The 24,157-nt window shown below is 35.4% G+C and overlaps 1 protein-coding gene across 1 annotated transcript in view; it reads left to right on the top strand.

Moving 5' to 3' along the window:
• Nucleotides 1-23,865, top strand: part of Prosbeta1 (proteasome beta1 subunit) — a 42,013-nt gene extending 18,148 nt beyond the window's left edge. The window contains exons 4-6 of the mRNA XM_090371540.1: nt 10,615-10,744; nt 16,069-16,213; nt 23,605-23,865. Of these exons, the coding sequence (XP_090227666.1) occupies nt 10,615-10,744; nt 16,069-16,213; nt 23,605-23,732 (403 nt within the window). The 3' untranslated portion in view covers nt 23,733-23,865. The remainder of the gene's footprint in view (nt 1-10,614; nt 10,745-16,068; nt 16,214-23,604) is intronic.
• The last annotated feature ends 292 nt before the right edge of the window (nt 23,866-24,157 follow it).

The raw sequence follows: 24,157 nt of genomic DNA, 5'->3' as shown, positions 1-24,157 counted from the left end.
TGTTTGCAGGGAGGAAAAAACACAAAAAAAAAAAAAACTCTTGGGAAACTGCATGCTATTGCTTCATACAACACAAACAACCCAAGTGAAATGGCTATCAAAAATTCTTCTGGCTTAGGATGGAACTCAAATTTCCAAGTGTGTGCCAAGTGGTTAAATTACTTCATACCATTGTACTGGTATAGAGGTCATTTCCAGTGATAAGACTTCTGATTTATATCTCATTAATATCACTTACTTAATTTATATATATATATATATAATAGTATTAAGAAAATAAGTAAGAGTAGAGAGTGGAGAGTAATTGTAGCGAAAAGGAAGATAACATTAATTATGGATCAGGGACACTGTGCATAAGCAGATGTATCCTACAGCCACAATTTATATATATTTTATGTTATGAAGAAAGTGTGAAGAAAATTTTTTTGTTTAACCCTTTGCCTGTCCACATATATTTTGCATGTACTAAGCCATACTTTCGTTCAAAATAGTTACTTTTATCATGTTGCATGGCTTTATAGAGTAATTTTTTACGTATCTTAAGTTCTATAAATAAACCAATTAAAAAGGCCCACACATTACGAAATATACCAAGAAGAGAAGACGGAAAACTCATTCAGAGAAGGTGTCGTTGTTATACAAAAATCATATCGAAGGAAAATCGCAAATAAGCAATGAAAAAATCTAAACAAGTCTCAACAGAATGTGTCGAATGTGACAAACCATTTTGCCTACCTTGTTTCAATGAATACCATAAATAATATTATGTAGTGTATTGAATGAGAAATAAAAGCTACTTTATTTATATTTGTGCGTTTTTTATATATTTATTAACTCCACCATATTATTTCAGATAATTCACATTCTTGCGCTTTGTGAATCAGATGTGATGCACACTGAGTTGGAAGACAAACTATAACACGTTTAAATCGAAAAACTGAGTAAGTTTCAGACGTTTATCGAAAATTTATCGTATTTAAAACTCCAGTAAGTGTGTATCACATGTGATGCATGGGACAGGCAAAGGGTTAAAGGTTTGTGTAAAGGACCTTTGACGTAGGTGGGGCTTCGAAAACTAATAAAGAAATTTGAAGCGATCGGGGAGTTAGGTGTAATTCCAGGCAGGGGACAACCACTTTTAGGAACAGAGGTAGTGGATGAAGTGGTGGTTGCAAAGGCCTCCAGGTCAGAATGCGAAACACTACCAATTAGTGCCAGAGATGTGTCAAGAGACTTGAACCCTCCTTAGTCTACTGTACGTAAAGTGCTTAGAATAATTTTATGCTGGTTCCCGTACAAGATTCATGACTAAAGTCTTGTGATTAGCAACAACGAATAGACTTTGCTTTACGATTTCTGGCCCATATGGAACTTGACGATACATTGGCTCGAATGATCTTGTGGTCTGATGAGGCACATTTCACTCTTTATGAGGCTGTAAATGCACAAAACTGCCGAATATGGGGAACTTCTTGTCCATCTGCTGTGCATAAAAGACCACTACAAAGTCCATACATTACAGTATGGTGTGGATTCACAGCACAGTTTATAATTGGACCATTTTTCTTTGAACAGTCTACACTTTGTGGCCCCGTAGGGTGTACAGTAACTAGTGCACGGTACTGCGTTCTTAGAGATCACATTATTCCCGCTCTGCAAGAAAGGCAATGCTTGGAGACTGTAATGTTCATGCGAGTTCATCAATGACCAAGTAAGATATGGAAAAAGATATTCACACTTTCTTCATACCGTAAAATATATATACGTTATGGCTGTAGGGTACATCTGCTTATGCAGTGTCCCCGATCCATAATTAATGTTATCATCCTTTTTGCTACAATTAATCTCCACCCTCTACTCTTACTTATTTTCTTAATACTATTATTATCATCATAAAACACTGTCTAGGCTGTGCTCACACCACCTGGAACTGCTTCTATATTCTTCTGGAACTGCTTATATATTCTTCTATACATTTTTCAATATTTTCTTTGTTCCACCACCTATGTTTGAAATTACGCTCTACACTTTCCATTACTTCATCTCAGTTATTTGTTTTTCTCAACTTCAGTTTTTCAATTCTTTTTGCTTGCTTCTGTAAGGTCATCCATGATCTGTATGCCCTACTAATAATAATTATAATTACACTTATTGGGACAATTTATTAGACCTTATTCCAGCCACAAAATTTCAAATTTCCTGCTTAACACATCTACAGCACACATATACCATAGCATATAGAGCATCTCGGAAACAGAAGCAAGAACATTGCCATCTTTCTCATAATTTCGGTGGATGACCTCTGACGAAGACACTGAAATTGTGAAAAACACTGCAGTGTAGTCTTATTTTGGTCGCTTTTTCATATCTTACTCGGTCACTTCATCCTACCATATATCGCTACATTTCTTATACATTTCGTCGAATTCACTTCTCGTGTATACTGTAGATTCAATAGGATTAAGTTTCTGATATTCACGTAGTGCTGCATTAGTGTTACTATTATTCTGGTAGAACAGTTTTACTAAAAGAGCATGTTCCTTTTTTTGTAAGAGCCGTAATGGTTATCGACGGTGGTGTTGGCCTTTCTGCTTTTATCTAACAGGATGTCATTTGCATAAGCAGTGTGTCTTGAAGTAAATGACAATTTTTACATATATGTGCAATGCCTTTTTCCCCTGGTGGCAAAAATTTGAACTGATTTTTTTTCTTCTGCAAATCGCTTCTCCATACCCTAAATGACATACCCACCGATTTTCAAATCGCTAATTCAAACTGTTTTGACCTTAGGGTCTCCTGAATGTGAAAGCTTATTTTATTACCACCCAGTATATATATATATTTTTTTTTTTTTTTTTTTTCCCTAAAGAATCAAAATTGGGAATAGAAAAGAAAATTCTTATTTTCTACATTTGGATTTCATTATGTATACAAAGGAACAGCTGCATGCATAAAACTTATTTAACCATCCTTTCTGACATGCTAAACTACATGATACTAAACTTTTTTCATAATACTCATATTTAGATCTACTCTTCTGCTATGCCAATAGTGAGTAGTTAAATTGTACATCTTGAGGACAAAGCATCATTTAGTTATGTAAGTTCATAATTACGAATTAATCTATTTAATTTAGATTAATATCATAAGCTCAATGTTAAAACTTTTTAAGTGATGTACAATGTCTTTGTAGATGCAAAATCTAAGGGCAAGATTGTGGATAAACATATATTCAGTAATGGTTCTGATAAATGTATAATGTACCTAGAAACCTTCCATCTGATCAACGATCGTCAGTATGGATTCCGTCAGTGTCGATCCACTGGTGATATTCTGGCTTATGTTACCCATTTATGGATAAATTCAATGGAAAAGTTTGGTGAAATACAAGCAGTTGCTCTTGACATCTCAAAGGCTTTCGATCGTGTTTGGCATAAAGGTCTTCTAAACAAACTTCCATCTTATGGTTTGCCAACTGTTTTTTGTAATTGGTTATCCAGTTTTCTCTCTGGTCACTCACTGAGGGTGATGGTAGATGGCGCTCTGTCTTCTAACTTCTCCACTAATGCTGGTGTCCCCCAAGGTTCAGTTCTTTCCCCCACTCTTTTCCTCTTGTATATTAGTGACCTTCTTCCATTGCCCACCGGAAATCCTATCCATAGTTTTGCCGATGATAGCACATTGCGTTCCACTTTCCATTTTGAAAAACCTTTCCCTATCAGCTTCAACTTCTCAAATATCTGCTACCAATTTCTTAAATGCCGATCTTCAGGTAATTATCCAGTGGGGCAAAGACAACTTAGTTGATTTCAATCCTTTTAAAACTCTGTTTTGTCTTATATCTCGCAAAAAGGATTCATCTGCTCCTATGCTTATCTTTGGTGACACTCCTATTTCTAGGCTAAATGATATATCTCTTTTGGGGATTACCCTGGCTTGTAATCTCTCTTGGTACAAGCACATTACAAATCTCGGCATTACTTTTCTTCCAAACAGCTGTTCACTCTGTACAAATCGCAAATCCGCCCTACCATGGAATATTGTTCCCACATCTGGGGCAGCACTCCCAAAACCTCTCTCATGCTTCTAGATTCCATTCAGAAGAGGGCAGTTAGGTTAATTAATGACTCCTCTCTAACAGAGTCTCTCCACTGTCTGTCTCATAGATGTACTGTTTCTGCTGCATGCCTTTTATACAGATACTTCCATGGGCACTGTTCTTCTGAATTGGCTTCTATAATTCGCACTCTCTTTCAAAACAACCCGAACACGTGCCACCACCAGCCAACATCCATTTACTGTCCAACTTCAAACTCACAGAACCAACTTTTCATCTTCCTCGTTTATTCATTCAACTGCCGTTTTCTGGAACAACCTTCCTTCATACATATTTCCTGAAAATTATAGTCTAGAGAAGTTCAAGTCTAATGTCAACAAATATCTTCTTTCATCTTCTCAACCTCCAACCCAAGCACGGTACTAAGTACTATAGGTTCTAATACCTCTCGTGTTTGGGATTTTCATAAAAAAAAAATTTTTTTTTAAATGTATAATAGATTGCCAATGACGCTTCTTAATGAAATATTGAAGAAAGAATAATAAAGTAAAAATAATAAATAAATAAGAAAAAGAAAATAAACAACTTATTTGATCCCTCTTCACGTAAGTACCTCTCCATTTGATCTTTGAATTTTCCCAAGCTGACACCCTCAACCACCAGTGGAGGCAGATTATTCCAGTTATCAACAGTTCACTGGATGAAAGAAAAGTTCCTGCAGTGCAGTTTAACCTCTTCCCTCTTAATTTGAATTTATGGCCTTTAGTTCTGGAATTATTTATAACAGTAAAAATTTTGCCCTCATTTTACTTTCTCTCCTCAGAGCCTTACACTTCAGTCAGGTCTTCTCTAAGGTGCCAAATTACCAAGCTCTATCCCACTTATTTGAAGTCTTACCTAACATGGACATCCCTTTCAAGAAGCTCGATGTCTTTTTTTTGGATGCAGTCTTACAATTATCTTATACAGTAAGATTATGATATCCCTATCTCTACAATCAAATGTACAATAATAATTGATAGGACACCATGGGCTTTCCTTGCTGCCTGTCTATACTGCTCAGAGAACTTCATACATATCATAACTCCCAAATTCCTTTCTTCTTCTACTGTTTGTAATTTAACCCTACCAAGTGTATAAGTTATTTTGGAACCATTATTTCTTAATTGTAAAACCTTGAATTTTACTGCATTGAAACTTAGCTGCCACTTTTGTGGCCATTCCTGAAGGCTATCTAAATCATTGTGAAGAAGTGCTGTCGGCACTGATCATTAAGGTGGTAGATGACTTTCATCAGCCGGTGAAATACCACCACTTTGCTTATTGGAGGCTTGAAGTGGTGAAACCCATGTTTAGTCTCTAGAGTAAAGTTTCCGGCATCCCCCCCCCCCATACTTCTCCTTCAACCCATGCACGGTACTAAGTACTATAGGTTTTGATACCTTTCATGTTTGGGGTTTTCATAAAAAAAAAACCAAAAAAAAAACTACTCTACAGATCTTGACATTATGCTCCATATTCCTTCATTAGTGTCATTTAAGAAAATCAAAAACAACAGTGGTCCTAGTACTGATATAAATCAGTAGATTGATTTATTTATTTTTTAGGTGAATTTTAATTGTTCTGAATGGGATAAGTTTTCCTACTCATTCTTTACTAATTTCTTATGAAATAATTATTGCTTTCTCTGTGTTAGGTGTCTAAATTCCTATAAAAGAAAATTTGGTTTTGAGCTACAGTTTTAAGCAATACTTCTATTGTACTGCTGTTTTTCCTGTTTTATACATTTGAAACCTACTGTATTTATACTTCTACTATATAATATCTTGTATTTCCTATAATTTTCAAATTTTGATCCTAATCAGTGTAATATAATATTAATATAGAGATTAACGCACCTGTTAGGTGCCCCCTTTTCTTTCTTTCTTTTTTTTTTTTTTCCCCGAATGTTCATTTGATCTATGTGCATTACATCCTGTATTTTGAATGGGCATTCAGCAAGAAAAAAAAGATAAAGGTTGAAATGGTGATAATAAAAAAGTAATTGATATGTAACTGATTCTTATAAATAAAGATAAATATTTCATGTAGCCTTAATTTTTTTGAATAGTCTGCAAAATAATCCTGTATAAATTAACATTTTCTGTATACAACACTACACACATTAATTTCAATTACAACTAACCATTTTAGTCTGTTAAGAGATAATTACAATTTAAACCACTGTCACACCATGATAATTACCTTTATAAAAAAGGCATCATTCTGGAACTTATACTGGTCCCTTGACTAGCATGCACAACTCTGGGTCATGCATGTGATTGTGGTACAGGTTCTTGAATGTGATGCTCTTTATAAAGGTAATCATTATGGTGCAACAGTATTATAAATTGTAGTTACTGCTTAGTGGAAATAACTTGCGAAGTTCATAACTCGTTTAAAGTCATGATTAGGTTAGTCTATATCAGAGGTGGCGAACCTATGGAATGCATGCCCAAAGTATCACGCATATAAATTTTTTCCATGCTGAATTCAAAGCATCCCAAAAAGATTTCAAACTTCAAAACATCACTCCAGGGAATTCGCCTTGAGTCATGACCTGTGCGTGTCTGTTCTCTCTGCCAGGCATGTAGTGACGTCACACCATTCAGTAAATAGCTGTATTCGTGTAGTGATTTGTTTGAAGTTGGAGTGGTGATACATACTGATGAAATTTTGACAAAATTGTGTGATTAAATGTCTTGAATATTGCCTTCCGAGGGGCACACGAGGGTAGTTTTTTAAAAGATTTAGCCAATTTTGGCACGCACCTTTAAAAAGGTTTGCCATCCCTGGTCTGTATTATTCAATATTTATTAAGCTACAACTAATAATGCTATAGAGACATAGATATTTTCAGATATTTTAAAGTGTAGTTTTTTTGTTTTTCTTATAATACAACACATTTCAGATGAGGTAAGACAGAGTATCACCCCTTTTAGATTAAGTAAAATAATGCTATCCCAAAAAGTCCTGTGATAGAAATAATAAACTTCAAGTAAGAAATATTAAATATGAGAAACTGCAAAGTAGTTTGCCATAGAGAGCAATCTAAGAAACCAATGCTCAGTACATATTAAAACATCAGTATGTATAAACTGCATGAACTTCATAGATGGCTTAATATTTCAGGTGAAAATTATACAAACAACTAAATTTCATTATAATGATCATATTTCGAGAATGATATTTGAGTTGTGTTTCTTGCATGTCATTTATAAGTTGACGTGTGTAATACAGGATGTCATAAACAGTATTTTTTTTACTGATTAGTTTTCATTCTTTACACAAAGCTTGATATCTTTAACTGTTTACAGATGTGTGTTGAATCACACTTGAAATAGCTACCCAACCCAAAAAAAAAAAAAAAAATCCAGAATTATAAGAACAGGGATGCTATTAGTGTGTATTCTGCTCCCTTCTTTTTTTGTCAGTAGAATGGTTGAGATAGCATTAGTATAGTCAGCAACAAACATTGTTTCCCAGAGGTGCAGTTACATAGCTATAAGTTTGCCAAAACTGTATGTTTCAGTGTATATATTTCATGAATCACTGTGTCATTTAAAATATATATGTGAAATCCAAATTAAGATATTTGCATATTCTCACTCATATTAGGCTATTGCTGCAGCTATTGACAGAAAAAGGACAAATTATTATACATCAAATGACAACCCTGAAATTGTGCTGGGTAATGCTTATATTGATATAATGCTTCTATTAATACTGTGTTATCTCCAAACAAGATGTTATGGGCTGAGGTGAACTGGTTTTATGAAATTCTGAAGAACCACTGACAATATTCCATTTGCTTGAAGCCATTTAAGAAACTGGACATTGTAAAAGATGATATTTCAGTGCCCTGTAATTTTATTGACACCAGGTTTGTTGCTAAAACCAGATTTGTGTTATAATGCTAAAACGTTTTCAATAATTCAAATGACTTGTTCTCCATTTGTGGGTTTTTTGAGTCTTCCTGATCTCTTCAATTTTCTTTTAGTGAATCTGTTCTATTTTCAGAAAGTTTTGAAAGTGTCATTATATGACAGCTCCAAAGAAACATTCAATACAAATCATATTAATTGGGCAAGTGAATTATCTTGATCATTGACAGAAACAAACTGTTCAGTGTATTTCACAGTGACAAAAATGAAATTTCTAATTTTTTTGTGAATCAGGATGATCATTTTATATGGACCAAAGGTTTGACAGATACTGTTTAAATCTGTGGTTAAATCTCAGTATATATATAGAGTATATCTTGTTTTTGCAGTAACATATTTGTTGCTGTATAATTAAGAAGACATGAGTAGCACTGAATAATGTTTAATAGGATCATTCTGGTATTTGTTCATTTTTAGGGTCATTAATGTTTGAACACCAACTGGTGTGTAGAAGAATTAATGTTTATTGTTAATGCATTTCAAAGTAGTAATAGGTTATTCTAATGAGGAGTAGCTTACACTAGAAATGAAATGGGTTAGGCAAATGTCAAGGTCACTCCAGACATTTAGTACTGGCAGCTTGCACAAATATATTTTAGTAAACAAAATGTAGAAATGCTATCTCATGATAACAGATAAAATTATTCTGTTATATTCTGTCCATTTTTTGACACTAAAAATATATATTTAGGATTTTGTCCATTTTATTGTGAAAGAATTGCATAACAGTGAGGTTAAATGTCTGGCATTAAACATAATATTAAAAAATATTTACCTAATGATTATTTAAAAAAAATAGTCCAAAGAAACATTTGACATGGCAATTCATAATTTGTGAATTTAATTATGATTGGGAAAAGCAGTTGGGAAAAGAGTAAACAAAGTCACTAAGCTTTTTTTTTTTTTTTTTTTTTTTTTTTTGACTTGAACTCGTTTACTATTCAAATGGCAAATTTCAGATGGTTTGAAATTTTTAGCACTTCTCATAAGAGACATGATATTAATTTGTTTTGTGGTTCCATTACACAGGCTGACATTTTAGTATTGTTGCCATTTCATGGACAAGTAGCTGGGCATCCCTGTGAGTTTTTCTACAAACAAATGACAAATGGAGTTGGTTATTTGGTTTTTAGGAGCATTAGCAACTAAGGCCATATTGCTCCGGGATATGCGGTGGTCATTCCCTGATCTTTCCACATCCTCTGTATTTGGTGGTGACGGGCTTGAACCTCGGTCTAATCAAGAAGCGTGTGCTACGCACTGCTGCTCCTTCCCACCTGTCTACGGAGGCACCTACAAATGGAGTAATCACTGTACTGGTTTATGGGCGCCTCTGTAGCCAGGTGGGCCGGAGCAGCAGTGCGTAGCACACGTTTCTTGATTAGACTGGGGTTTGAGCCCGTGACCACCAAACACGGAGGATGCGGAAAGGTCAGGGAATGACCACCGCATATCCCCAGAGCAATATGGCCTTAGTTGCTAATGCTCCTTAAAAAAAAAAAAAAAAAAAAAAAAACAACTTGTTTATGGGACTTAGTTCTGAGATTAATCATTCACTTGTGTAGGGTGGAGGTATTGCCTTGATCAAAAGAAATTAAATCCCATTTTGGAAAATGCATAATTATTGATAATGAACTGTTCTTACAGCCTGCAACCCATTGAACATAAGAACACACATATGGCCCTCAGTCCTCAGCATTTTATCTGTTTTGACCCCTAGTCAAAAAAGGTTCAATACCCCTGCATTAGACTGAATGTTTTAGGACAATCAGATTATCATTCATATGTCACTTAAAAGAATATTAAGTAGCCCATCAAAACGCATACACAGATAATTATCTATTATAGGATACATGCCAGAGACATGTTTGACTTTGGTTAAGCATTGTATAAGACTTTTCACTTTCTAAAATATATTGATGCTGTGTATGGTATATTTTAGAAGGGAAAAAGGAAAATTTTTGTCATATTGATGTAAAGCGAAGGTATGGTTCTGATGTTTGCAAGCAACAAGTAGGAATAAGAGAGAACTTTTAATGAAGACTGGATATTTCCCTTAATACTGTAGAAGTTCTCTGCAAGTTTGGATAGTGTTTTAGAATGCATTGCTTCAAATGCACTGGAAAGACCTAATACACTTCAAGCTGGACATTATTAAGGCTATTGCCTATTAGGAAAATTGGTCTCCAAATGGTTGGTTGCTATTGAAATGCCCTTTCCATTGTGAATTTGTTGTGTGTTCAGGGAGAGGTAGTCTATACCAGTAGCTACCAACAGTAGTTCACGACCCTTTTCAAGTATGCTGCAAGATTAGGAAAAATTCCATTGGGTTCGATGGCAATCACTATTTATGTACTTTCAGTTTTACTCTTTACTTTTGATAAATAAGCTTACTGTTACCAGTCCTAACTTTTCATGTCAGTTCCAGGTAATTAAATCTGTTATATTTTCCATTTCCCTTTATGATTTTAAGAGATTTTAATACTGCCATTAATCATTATTTTCCCAGTTTTGATTTTATTTTTATTTGATGTTTGGTATAAATGGATTAAAAATTTATTTTTTTACATCTAGAATGGAAATGGGAGAACTGTCACAAGTGAAGACAGCTGCTAACATATTCAGGGAACTTTGTTATAATTACAGAGATATACTAACTGCTGGAATAATTTGTGCAGGTTGGGATAAGAGAGGAGGAGGACAGGTAAGTTTCCTTTCATTAATTGAAACAAATATTCAGTACACACACAGGTTTGTATTAATATATTGAATAATGCAGTGCTTTTTTTGTAAAAAAAAAAAAAAAAAAAGGTGCTGGTACTCATTCTTTGCTATCATGAAACATTTTAAATTAAAAGGATATGAAAAGTACTCTAAAAAAATTTTTTTTTCCTGATATTGTTACTTTAGTAGTAATGCTTTTGGATTAAGAACAACAAATTTAGTATATTAACAAAGTTTAAGCATACATTTATTATTCAAGTATATAAAAGAATAAGTAAAATGTGAGTAAAATAAGTAAATAAATCGGTCAACTGCCGAGTGCCGGGCACTCAGAATGAAGGGTCCGTAGTCACGAATGGTCATTAGTGTAGTATTTTATGTGTTAGTGTAGGGCTTTATGATAACTGAAAAATGTTTCTAGTACACCAGCTTGGCCAAAAAATGAGGAACTAACGAAAACGTTGTCTATTTGAGTGTTTCCAGTTGTTGTGAATGACTTCTTTCTGAAGAAGCAATTAAAGTCTTGGGAGAGAAGCAACTGGCAGATGAGGGCCATGCAAGACTCTGCACAGACGCCTCCCCACCACCACCGCCTCAACACTGGCTCTCTGAGTACCTCCTTGCCAGGACAACTCCAGCTTTGAAAATTGTTAAAAAATACTTCTCGTCATAAAATTTATAAATGATCTTTATAGAATTATTAACTAACTATTTAGCAACCTTTTTGTCACCAAAAAGGAGACTTAGTACAAAGAATCGAAAGTACAATAAATTTTTTTTTTTTTTTTTTTAATTTTAACACAAAAAGTAAATGATAGATTTCAATCGGAATAGTTTTCCCTTGATAAGCATTGAATAACACATAGCTAATGTGATTTTTAAATTTTTAGCTCCATTAGCGACGGAAATAGAGGGGGGACACGAAAATTATTCACATTTTCCGGTTTGGCGCCGCCATTTTTAATTTATAAAATATTTTAAAATTATATTTTAAACCTACTCGTTGAGCTCTTTCCTTGTATATAGGTTGTCGACAACATTTTTTGGCCCTCCCACATTTTACCCCTCCATTTCTCAGACAAATTTTTGTCAACAACGATCAATATGGCATTATGTCATCCCATGTGATGTACAGACCCATGCAAAATTTCGAGTCAATAGGTTGAGTGGTTCCAGAGATACAATGCTGTGACAGATGGACATACAGACAACCAAGTGACATTATAAGGGTCCTTTGTTAGACTACGGACCCTAAAAATAATTTCATAATAAAGTTTTTGTAGAATTTTCCAAATTTTTATTAAGTTTTCATCCTACAGAAATCCTATGCCGACTTCTTTTCTTCCTCTTTGGGTTGCCTCTTGCTGAACGATGTTTCCGAAGCAGCCACAAATTGACATATTTTGCTGGATTGAAGCGGGTCAGCAGTGGGCCTACAATTTTAAGAAATAGTAGTGAAGAAACTTTTTGTCATCAACGAAGGTTGGGCTGGCGAACAGATTCATTTGTGAACATCCTCTTTTACATTCACTTCATGAAATTAGTATCGTACTCAGAGTGTCCATCAAATACTTCAATTCTTCCGAAACCATCTTTTCAATTAGGTATCCCAAAATCCACGAATTGTATCTCTTTCATTTAACTGTAACCTAATTGACAATTTTCTAACTTTATTTTCACCAAATGGTGACAATTCATGTTTAGAAGGTTTAATATCTTCGTTGTCCTCGTTTTCCTTCTCTCGTCATCGATGTTGTCATTAGTTTTTAAATTTGAATTGTTTTCTTCTTTTTTCTTGAAAGAAAATTCTTTCTTTCTTTTTTTCTTCTTCTTTTTTTTTTTTTTTTTTTTTGAAAATGTCCAAAATGTCAGTGTCATTCAGATATTCAGGTACTGCAACCATGTAAACAGAGGTAGGGAAAATTTACGGAAAAATGTGGATATACCACAATTCCACAAAAAAACAGATGATTATTTTTCGGGGTAAAAGAAAATCACGCTCTCTTAATTCTTGAACGGAACGCTTACAGTTGATTCACAGCGGGGTACAACCTACTCCCCGCCTGGAAAGTGAATTAAAACAGCATAAAGAAATCTAACTTTGAATTATTTTTTTTTGAATATGGGTCCTGTATGGGAAAAGTTTGGACATCACCGCAGTAGAAGGTGGACCATTGGGAATACCCCTTGATCTGCTCACTGTTGACCAGCGTGATTTCTCTGTATGTGGGACAGGTGGTCGGATAGGTTTTACCAAGTACCACTAAGTTGTAAAATGGTAATCCCTTTAGCTCTCTTAATGCGCACAGCAGCACTAATTGCCTAAATTGCCTGAAGGCCAGAAATGCGAGCAGTGCGTACCGAGTTAATTCTCTCCTAATCCGTTCGCTATATGAAAATTTTCTTTGCTCAACGGAAACTATTTTAAATGCAACTTCCAAGGGGAATTCAGAATAATTAAACAGAGGTCCGACTGAGTAATTTAGAATTATAAAAATGGTTACACAGTTTTATGTTGAAAATATCTTAACAATAGATAGTGAAAAATGCAAATTTAGTTAAATAATTTTAAGCTTATTTGAATAGTAGGTAAACATGTGAAAAAAAATTTACAGAATATTATAAATTTCGAAGTGCACTGCATCCAACTGTCACACGTCACTGTTAATAAAGGTGCTGGTATGCCGTACCGTTGCATACCATCCCAAAAAATGCACTTGAATAAAGTATGCATAAATGGACGTGAAAGTTGAACAAAGTGCCAGTAACTAGAAGGGTGAGTAAAGTAGAAAAAGAAGTGTAGTAGATTTGTGAAAGGTGAGAGAATGTTAATATCCTAAAGGTTATGAGAATTAAGAAAATTATGGGCTGAATTGACTTGCAGCCAACAGAAAGTGGAAGAACCGTAAAGTAAAATTAGGGGGCCACAGCTATCAGGTTAAAGTGGCCACGGCAAACTAGTCGAGTTAAAATAGAGAGTTATACGCGCAGCCGAGAAGATGGCTGCGTGTGTGTGCTGACTTGTAGTTGTTGAATTGCCCAGCACACATCGGCTTGCGATAGACTGTTGTCTATTGCATGCATGTCTATCGCATGCATACAAGTGCATGCCCTTGCACCGGACAGCCAACACCTTGCACTGGTGTTGGCTGTCTTGCCCACTAGGGAAGAGAGTAAGCTCGAGACAAACTTTGATAACTTGTAAGTTGACAAACCACAACAGGAGACAATAGGTCTTAAGGTTACTCCTTCCTTGTGGAATTTTTCCAGCAGATACACAATAAAGCCATGGGTTCCCTGGTTAGTTCAGTTACGGCAAACATCGCAATGGAAGAGTTGTGCATTTGTGGGCTTACCAGATCCCATTGCTGTTTGGTATCACTACGTGGATGATGTGTTTGTGGTCATTCACCGAGAGTTGGGCAACCGACTTTTGCACCACCTTAACTCTCTGCCACCTTTTATTCAATTCACCATTGAACTGGAGTCATACAATACCCTTCTCTGGCACGAGGGCAAGCGTTTGAGGATAACAGTCTATCACAAGCCGATGTGTGCTGGCCAGTTCAGCACATGCACACAGCGATCTTCACAGCACAGCGTGGGCCCTGCTAACCCACACCTGGACTCTAGTTCTGCAGATGAGAGGCGTAATGAGATTACTAGGGTTAAGACATTGCGAGGTGCGGCTACCCCACCAGTGCCCTAGATAGGTGTGACCACATAACCACCCACAGGACCATGTGCAGTAATGACTCCGCCTTTATCCCGTTCTACCCGAACCTATCACAACAGATTTCTAGAGTCTTAAAGGCTCATGGGATAAAGTGCTTACAACTCCTGTGCAGGAAGTTGCGATCCCTCGTGTCGAGAGTTAAAACATCGGTTCCTGCCGTGACTGCACTGGCTGCTATGTTGGGGAAACTGGCAGGAGGCTCAGCAGTCATGTTTCTGAACACAAAAAAGCTATCCGTTTAGCAGATGTGCAGAACTCAGCCATTGCTCAGCACGACATTGACCCACACCACGCTGGTTGGAGTCACTGCACATTTCATGCTGTAGTGATTCCTTTAACTGAAACAGAGAATGCCATGTCCATCCCATCACTGATGACCATCCTCTTGGCTGACAAACATTGGCATTTACAATGTTCCCAGGCATTACAGCTACAACTACAAGCTTTCCCCTTCTAACAGCTAATTACATCCATACATGTAGTTCCCCATACATGACTGCCATGGTATGCATATAGAGTTCTATATTTCTATATTTTAGATTAACGGTCACAACTGATGGACACCTTCCAGTCCGAAAGCTATGTATTTCTTTCCTGTATTATTTTTAATTGTGTTTTTGTTCATGTGAACATCAACATATTTTTACATAACATTAAACGTATTTTTAACTGCAAACTGTCATTTTCTTTCCATTTTTGCTCTGTGGCACAATAATTTATTAATATTAATATGAAGCTAAGTTATATATAGGAACCATATCTGTTTGTTTGGATATGCACCTTGCCTCGACCCTCCAAGGTTATGAGAGTCTACGGCCATCTGAGAAGGAGAGTAGCAGCACATATGGAAAATAATAAAAAGAATCCACTAACATTGCTTAACTGCTTAACAGTTTTAAGTTTATAGATTAATATAAATTCAATTAGAAAATATTGCAATGTGAGAAAGAGTAATATTCATTAAAAATAAAACAAAAGATTTATATTTTTAATAGATTTAATGAATTTCATTAATTGTAAATAAAATAAAAACATTTAAAGTGCCACTGATTTTTTTTTTTTTTTTTTTAAATGTGTTTATACAGTTAAATGAAAAACCATTTAATTGATTTAATTGTATGAACTATATACTATATGGAAGTAAATATCATACCTCCATTCTTAAGGCTTAAAGAGGTAAAATTCACTTTGATTATTTTCTTGCCGAACTGTTATTCCTGTTTGAAGATGCATGCAGTAAATGAAATGGAATTATTCATAAATTGTTTTAAAAGAAAGAAAAACCAATTGATGTAAATGTTGGTGCACATGACTGCAGATTGTGCTACCAAGGTTCATGTTAGTTGAATCATAAAAAGAAAGCTGATGTTAGGGTTAATAATTTTTGATAACTGTATTATAGAAAGTAAAACCTAAAAAAATTGTATAACTAGTGAATAAACAGAAGCATTTTATAATCAGATTTTTTAAACCAAAACATTTTTGTTGAATTTATGTTATTTTAGTGCAGTTACTTTTAATTAGGCAAATGATTTTGTACCATTTGTTTATAATTCTTCTGTTTTCAGGTTTATTCTATTCCCTTGGGTGGTATGTTGGTAAGGCAGCCTATTGCTATAGGGGGATCTGGGAGTACATATGTTTATGGTTTTGTAGATGCAAACTTCAAAATTGGAATGAGTAAAGAAGAATGTGCAGAATTTGTGATAAACAGTAAGTGGAACTGGTTATTTTAGTATGAACTATTAATGCTGTTATTATCTTTAAACTTATAATTGCTCGTCGGTAAAAGCCACTTGTGAAATGTTTTTATTTTTTATTTTTGAAGGCCAGTAGAAATACCTATCTGAATATGAAACTTGCAGAATTGTTCAGAATATGTATTTTATCAGTTTAATCTGTTTCCTCTCTTCTTAATTTGTTAATACCCATTCTTTCTTTCTTTTTTTTTTTTTTTCCCCCATTTCTTTTTACAGTATGAAGTAATTTCATTTAAATATAATATGGCTTCTATTTTTTGCAATACGATAACCTTTTACTTTTCATCCTGGATGGGTTTTGCAAGTGATGCCTAGATCTGAAACAAATTTGTTGACCACTGTTTTAGGATTTAATGGAGGAGAACATATAATGAGGGCAAAGAAGAATAATACAGCGAGAATATTCCACTGCAGAGTTCCAGCTTGAATGGTTCCCAGTATAACTTATTATATTCCATCTCCAGTACATGATTGGAGAGAGAGAACTCTCGATGAAGACAAAATATACCCTTTAATACTATAGAAGGCCTCTAAAAGTTTGGATAGTATTTTACATTGCACTGCATAAAATTCCACAGAAAGATCTAAATTATGCATTAAGTTGGACATTAAGGTTAATTGTATATTAAGAAAATTGTTCTCAACATTTGATTGCTGTTGAAATGCCCTATCTATTATGAATGATAACAAACTCTCCCTGAAGATGTGTGTAACACATCCTCAGGGAGAGTTTGTCTAGTTGGGATGGGGATTTGCTGAAATGATTTAAGAAATCATGAGGATATTGAATTGGAGAAAGTCTTTTCATCAGTTTAGGATTGGAAATCTTAGCTAGTGGAAATACCTGACATTTAATCTTAATGTTAATATTATCTTAATGACAATGGCTAGAATATATTGCCATAAAATTTGGCAATATATTCTAGCCATTGTCTATAGCCATATGGTGGAAGGCTGAAAATAAGCAGGAGGAACCATTTTGGAGTTATATCCAAAATGGTTCCTCCTGCTTATATCCCCTCTGTAATAGTATAGTAGTTTTGCCACCTCTCACTGATTTGGACAAGTCTGAGTTCAAATTCTTCCAGAGAGACTGGAAGAATTCTGAAAGGCCTCTTCATGTGGGGCTGAAGAGGCCTTTTGATTGAGTGGTGTGTGTGTGCGCAGTATCACAAGAAATTATACATTTATACATTATATCCTGAGTAACTGATGTACTAAAAATTCCCAAATACAAGGGCAATAAGGACAGTTATATCCATAAGTCCTGTAAATTAACTATGGTCTCTGTAATTGGAATGGTTATCATAGATGCACTGTGGGTTGTGACTAATTCTGTGACCCATGAGTACTGCAATGTTATTACTGTCTGTTTTAAATGTATATTTGCCAGGATATGGATTTTAGTTTCCATAGACTATATTTTCATTTGTTAAGAAAATTAAACCATAATTCAGAACTGAAATAAACTTAATTTCATGACAGAACTAATATTTATAATTGTTTATTTTTGTTACTACTTTAATGAAACATATTTGGATGCGTAGCCTAAAATTTGGTCTGAAATGTAGTATAAAAGTGGGGTACTGTTTCAACATAGATACTGAAATACACTGGACCCCGCTGACCGGGCTAGCCGGGTGGATAAAGTGCCTGCCTGGCAACCCAAAGGTCGCGGGTTCGATTCCCGCCTCGGGCTTCGATCAATGTACTGCAAAAAAACTTGGGAGGTGCATTATGGCCACAGAAGCCTATGCACCAACAACTACCAAAAAAAAACACTGGACCCCTGCTTTACGATTGGTTCACTATACAATCAAATCGCTTTAAAATGGACTCTCCATAATAAAATACTGTTCACTATGCGATATATGGTAAGCACTGGTCATCATGATCATGTTTGCAAATTGCATTTTAATTCTATTAAACAGCAATTCTATTAAGCAAAAATAGGAGAAATCCTCAGGCTAGAGAATATATTGCCATTTATTACCAATAACAAAATTAAAAGATACATGAAAATCAGATTTCCACATGTTAGCAAAATAAAAATAATTTATTCTTATGTTCATAGCTTAATTATTACTGCAATATGTACATGCTAACTAATTGATATTTCTGTTCACTGACAGTTTTTTTTTTTTTTTTTTTGTATTAAAATTTAAAACAGAAAAAAGATGAGCAATCAATAACAAAGAACACAGCATGCACAAATTGCAACTAACACGATACATGCAAGTGAAATATGGAATAACAAGTTTACGAAGCTTAAAAAGTAGAAGTGAAGAGAAGATTCTGAAATTTTATTTGTTTTTATGTGGTTTATTGAAGAGGAAACACATTTCACCATAAAAACCCACAGAATTCCAGCTATTGGTATTATCACAAATGCAGTAAGGTCAAGTTTACTACCCATTTATAATAGATTGCACTAACAGAAAAGCCCGATAAATTGGAAACTGAAAATTATTTTTATTGTTATATGGTAGTGACCTCCAGAAATGTGCTTTAGATAAATATCACAGATGTTCAAAATTGATTCTTTTAACCTAACATATGATAACAATGAAAGTGTAGCATTTTAGTGATTTGAATTGGTTTTTTGAAATTAAAGCGGCTGATTCCACTAACCAGTGATCATGTTAATTGGCACCTACTTATTTCACTTTACAATGGGATGGGCTTACAATTGTCTCTGACTGGGCCACGTGGTCCTTCCTCTAAGCCAATAGTAGTGTTTGTAAATGTGTTGGCCACATTTTTTTTTTTTTTTTTTTGTAACCTTTAGTTGATGTGATTTTTTTCATTTTATGTGTTAGTTATTAGTTTGTTTTGTGCTTTAATCAGTATATTAGTTTTAATCAATATGTACAATTTCCATTATAAAAATCACCTTTTAGAAAGATAAATAACTTGGTTATATAGTGAAAATTTCAACTTCCAAAGTTTTGGAATTACCAAAGAACAATGTGTTATTGGGTTCACATTACAATATTCTTGCAATACTATAGTGTCTCTGGAACAGATTAATATTGTAAAGTGGGGGTCCACTGTACTCTTGAGAAAATAATGTTAACACAATGTTAATGTTTTTCTATCATTGACTGTCTGGGGGACACTTTTTCCCTTTCAGTGACTGAACTTGGGCTTAGGTTCTTTGCAAATGGCTGTTTTGGACATGAATGTTTGTAAGCCTAATCCTGGAATAGAATGTAAAAAAGGTAACACGAACAGATTCATTGTTGAGTTTTGGGCTCCAATTAGTTTTTTTTAAATAAAGACTACATATAGTATAAAATCATGTACTTTACAATGTCATTATAAGGGATACAGTTACAAATAATATATGTATTTTTAATTTCAACAATTAGCATTAGCATTAGTAGAGGCATATGATGCAAGAAAGCAACCTTATGCAGCATCAGCCAAAAAAAAAACACTTCCATTTCATCCCTCTGTTCGTTTGAAATACCTGTCCAGCTGAGCCTTAAATTTATTTAGGCTATCAACTTCCACAATAAGGGATGGAAGTCTGTTCCACCAACCAACTACCCTCTGGCTAAAGGCAGGCGCCTCCGTAGCCAGGTGGGAAGGAGCAGCAGTGCGTAGCACACGCTTCTTGATTAGACCGGGGTTCGAGCCCGTCACCACCAAATACGGAGGATGCGGAAAGGTTAAGGAATGACCACCGCATATCCTGGAGCAATATGGCCTTAGTTGCTAATGCTCCTAAAAACCAAACAACAACAACAACATCTGGCTAAAGGCAAATTTCTGCACATCTATCCTACATCTGTCTTTCCTCAATCTGAATTTATTCCCTCTCAGGTGATTATCCTGAGCAAGAGGTAGAATCCCATTGGCATTGAGCATGCTCAAACCATTCAAGGCTTTATACACCTCTATCAGATCACCTCGCTGGTGCCTAATCTCTAGACACTGTAATTTGCAAAACTTAAGCTCTTTCTTCGTAAGAGCAACCCTTTGTTCCATTCACTAATCTTGTTGCCCTTCTCTGTACTCATTCCAGCAGCTCTACATCCTTCTTGAAATGAGGCCTCCAGACCTGTATACATTTCTCAAGGTGTGGCCTGACCATTGCCTTATACAAGGGAATAATCACCACCTTATCACTGCTAGAAAAATTCCTGTATATCATTGACAAGACACCATGAGCTACTCTTGCAGCCCGTCTGCACTGCTCAGAGAACTTCATATCTGCCTGCACAATTACCCCCAGATCCTTTTCATTCTCTACCACGGTAAGTGTAGTACCACAGAGTTCATACATTACTCTGGGGTTACTGTTTCCCATATGTAGTACTGTACATTTGTCAATGTTAAACTTCATTTGCCACCTCTCAGCCCATCTGTTCAACCTTTCCAGATCCTGTTGCAGCAGCATAGTGTCAGTAGTGTCCTTAACAATCCTGCCGACCTTTGTATCGTCTGCAAACTTGGACATTAAGCTTGATATACCATCATCATTATCATAAATACAGAAAACAATAATGGACCCAACACTGAACCCTGAGGGACTCCACTAATAACATTAGGCCATGATGAGCAGTGTCCATTGATTACCACTCTCTGTCTTCTCCCCCTCAACCATCCCTTTATCGATAGCAGCAATTTGCCTCCAATGCCACACTGCTCCAATTTGTGCAGCAGTCTTCCATGTGCAACAGTATAAAAAGCCTTTCTAAGATCCAAGTATATAATATCAAAGTTATTCCCTGCATTCAGTTCTTTTGTGACTGCATCATAGTATCCAATCAAATTGGTCAGGCAAGACTTCCCCTTAACAAAACCATGCTGTGTCTGAGCTATATCTGAAGTCTTGTCTAGATGATCCTGCAGTGCTTCTTTAACCAGTGCCTCCATTAATTTTCCAGAAACAGAAGTTAAACTAACAGGTCTATAATTACTTGTGTCGCCCTTTGATCCTCCTTTGTGAATTGGGGTCACATTTGCACATCTCCAGTCCATGGGTACTTCCCCTGAGTCCAAGGAAGCTCTCATAATTATGGCTAAGGGTTTGCTTACTTCCTTTGCTGCCTCCTTTAATATAACTGGATAGATCCCATCCACCCCAGGTGCCTTTCTTGTATTTATCTTCAACAATTTCTCCTCCACTTTACTCTCATTTATTACAAGATTATCTAGCTTACTGCCAGAGTTGAATACACCTCTGGCATTCCCCTCACTGAATAACTCCTCGTGTGTGAATGTCGATGCATAATATTCATTTAGTTTGTTAGCTACCTGAGCAGGATCATCAACAGTTGAACCATCTATATCATGTGGACCAATCTGATTCATCCTCTTCCTTCCAGAGTTTACATAAATAAAGAACTCTTTGCTGTTTTTCTTTGCATTCTTTGCAAAGATTTCTCGTAATCTGCCTTCGCCTGCCTAACCTCCTTTCTAACTTGGTTACAGATCAGCTTATATCTATCATGGGCTTCTGTGTCACATGTATCCTATGCATTTTTCTTCTCTGCCATATGTCTCATTAGTTCATCTGACATCCATTTAGGCCTAAATCTTGAACAATATTTCTTAGTTGGTGTGTAATGCCTAGTAGCTTCCAAGATAAGTTCTTTGATTGCTTCACATTTTGAATTTGCTGTTGGTAACATCATCAGTTGGTCCCACTGTGTAGAATTTAAATACTGTCTCAGACCATTGTAGTCGCCTTTATGAAAGCAAAAACCCTTCCCTTTTCCCCTGATGGTAGTTACCTCTTTGAGTAAATCCCACTTCAGCACACTGTGATCACTGCCACCTAGTGGTTCTTTTATCTGCAGATTCTTAATGCATGAAGAATCACTACTGATAATCAGATCAAGAGTATTACTCCCTCTAGTTGCCTCCCGAACATGCTGATGTAGAAAAGAATCATCCAATAAATCCACAAAAGCCTTTCTAGTGTGTTTGCGACCAACCCACAAATTCCAGTCAATATCTGGGAAATTAAAATCCCCCATTATAAGACTCTCTGATTTACTGGCCCACTCTATTTCCCTGTACAGTTTCTTATTATACTGATCAGAGTCATTAGGCCTATAGCACACTCCTACTCTCAATTTTGATCTCCCAATGCTTATGTCACGCCAAACTGACTCGACATTGCACTGTCCGGCGATGTCGACTGGCTTCACTTCCTTGGATTTTATGTGTTTCTTAACTAATAGCATAACCCCTCCTCCCTTCCTATCCTGTCTATCCTTTCTGTAGACGTACTCCCAAAATTCCAGTTCTGCATTCCTTATATTGTGTGACACGACATCTCTGATATCCCAACAATATCTGCCTTTGATGTTTTGAGCAATACCTCAAATTCATCAAATTTATTTACTAAACTCTTAGCATTGGTGTACACGCAAGTATACATGCACCTGTTCCTATTCTTAGCTACCCTAACACAACCCATGTGTTTACTTGTACCGTAATGACCCCACAGCAGTCTCTGAAATACCCTGCATCTTGTTTTCCAGGCTGCTGCTCATTCCAATAGAAGCAGTGCAAGAATCACTTTCACCTCTGCCAGTGGCTACTGTTAATATATTAGTCCTTGTATCCCCCCCCCCCAAGTTAGCAGTTTTCCGACCCATCTAACACTGCCTCGATAGCATCAGCAAATATTCTTGCACCCTTTCTATTTAAGTTTATCCCATCCCTGTAGAAGCAGTCTCTCCTGTAATGCACCAGTAAAGATACACGAATAGGTGCATGGATTTTTTTATGTGGCTGAGTTAGTTGGTCTCAGGCAAGGTTTTCTCTCCCAGCAACTCAGGTTTTTCGTCCAGCAAACAGAAAAATGACCTCAAAGCAATGTGGCCTTGGTCCCCGATGCTCCTAAAACCCATGGATTTGTATGCCATTTGTTATATTGTTTTGGGTAAAAAAAAGCAACAATAAACCAATTTATAATAAAGATGATTTTGTGCCCCTTGTTGTTTTTGACTTTTTTAATTCTTTAGTTTAATTTTTAATTAAGAAATTTTTTTAATAAAGTTGATTGCCCTCAAAAAGGTTACACAAGTGGGTGGTGGTATACCAACACTGAGAGATATTTTTTTAATTGGATTTTTAAATTGGACTTGGTTCTGTGTGGCCTAAGCCACCCATGTGCCAATAAAAACAAAACCAGGATTAAATAAGTTATAATTTATGGAAGATTTACATTTAAATTTTACTGTATTTTATATGCAGTAAATTGAAAGACAAGTTTTTGTAACAAACGTTTTCGTGGATGCTTTGTTTTAATTTTGGAGAGAGAGGTGTATGTATGCTTTACTATCTAAAAATGAAGTCTGATATTAAAGTTTTCTTTAATAGCTTTGGCTCTTGCAATGGCTCGTGATGGTTCCAGTGGTGGAATAGTTCGTATTGGCATTATTACAGAAGAAGGTATAGAGAGAAGAGTAATACTGGGTGACAAACTACCAAAATTTTATGAGGGTTAAATAACAACATTTCTTTTTAACTGCTGAAGATTTATTATTATTATTTTTACTGTATTTGAAACACACAGCTATTGTAATAAAATGCCTTTGCTCTGTTAAATAAAATATAAAACATTTTGTTATTTATTGGAAATTTCTTTTGTTATGTTTTATTGTGTTTACTTGAGGAATAGTTTGCTTTGTATTTCATATTTTTTATATGAAAAAATAAGAACTCCCCACTTCCCATGCAGTGTACTATGACTGGAATAGTAGATGTACTGAAAACCCCTCAAAAGCAAACTATTCCACTGGAATATTCAAATCAATGAATTTGATGATACACTAGCAACAACAACAATAGCATTGATGTTGTGATTTTCATCAAAAGATTACTTTTTAGTGATGCTTTATTATAATTTTTCTCTGTGTTATCATTAATATCA

This window comes from Mastigoproctus giganteus, chromosome 4, assembly GCF_048544385.1.
Source record: "Mastigoproctus giganteus isolate SK-2022 chromosome 4, ASM4854438v1, whole genome shotgun sequence".
Taxonomy (NCBI): Eukaryota; Metazoa; Arthropoda; class Arachnida; order Uropygi; family Thelyphonidae; genus Mastigoproctus; species Mastigoproctus giganteus.
The sequence above is the reverse complement of the archived record's forward strand: the minus strand, read 5'-3'. Positions and strand labels throughout refer to the sequence as shown.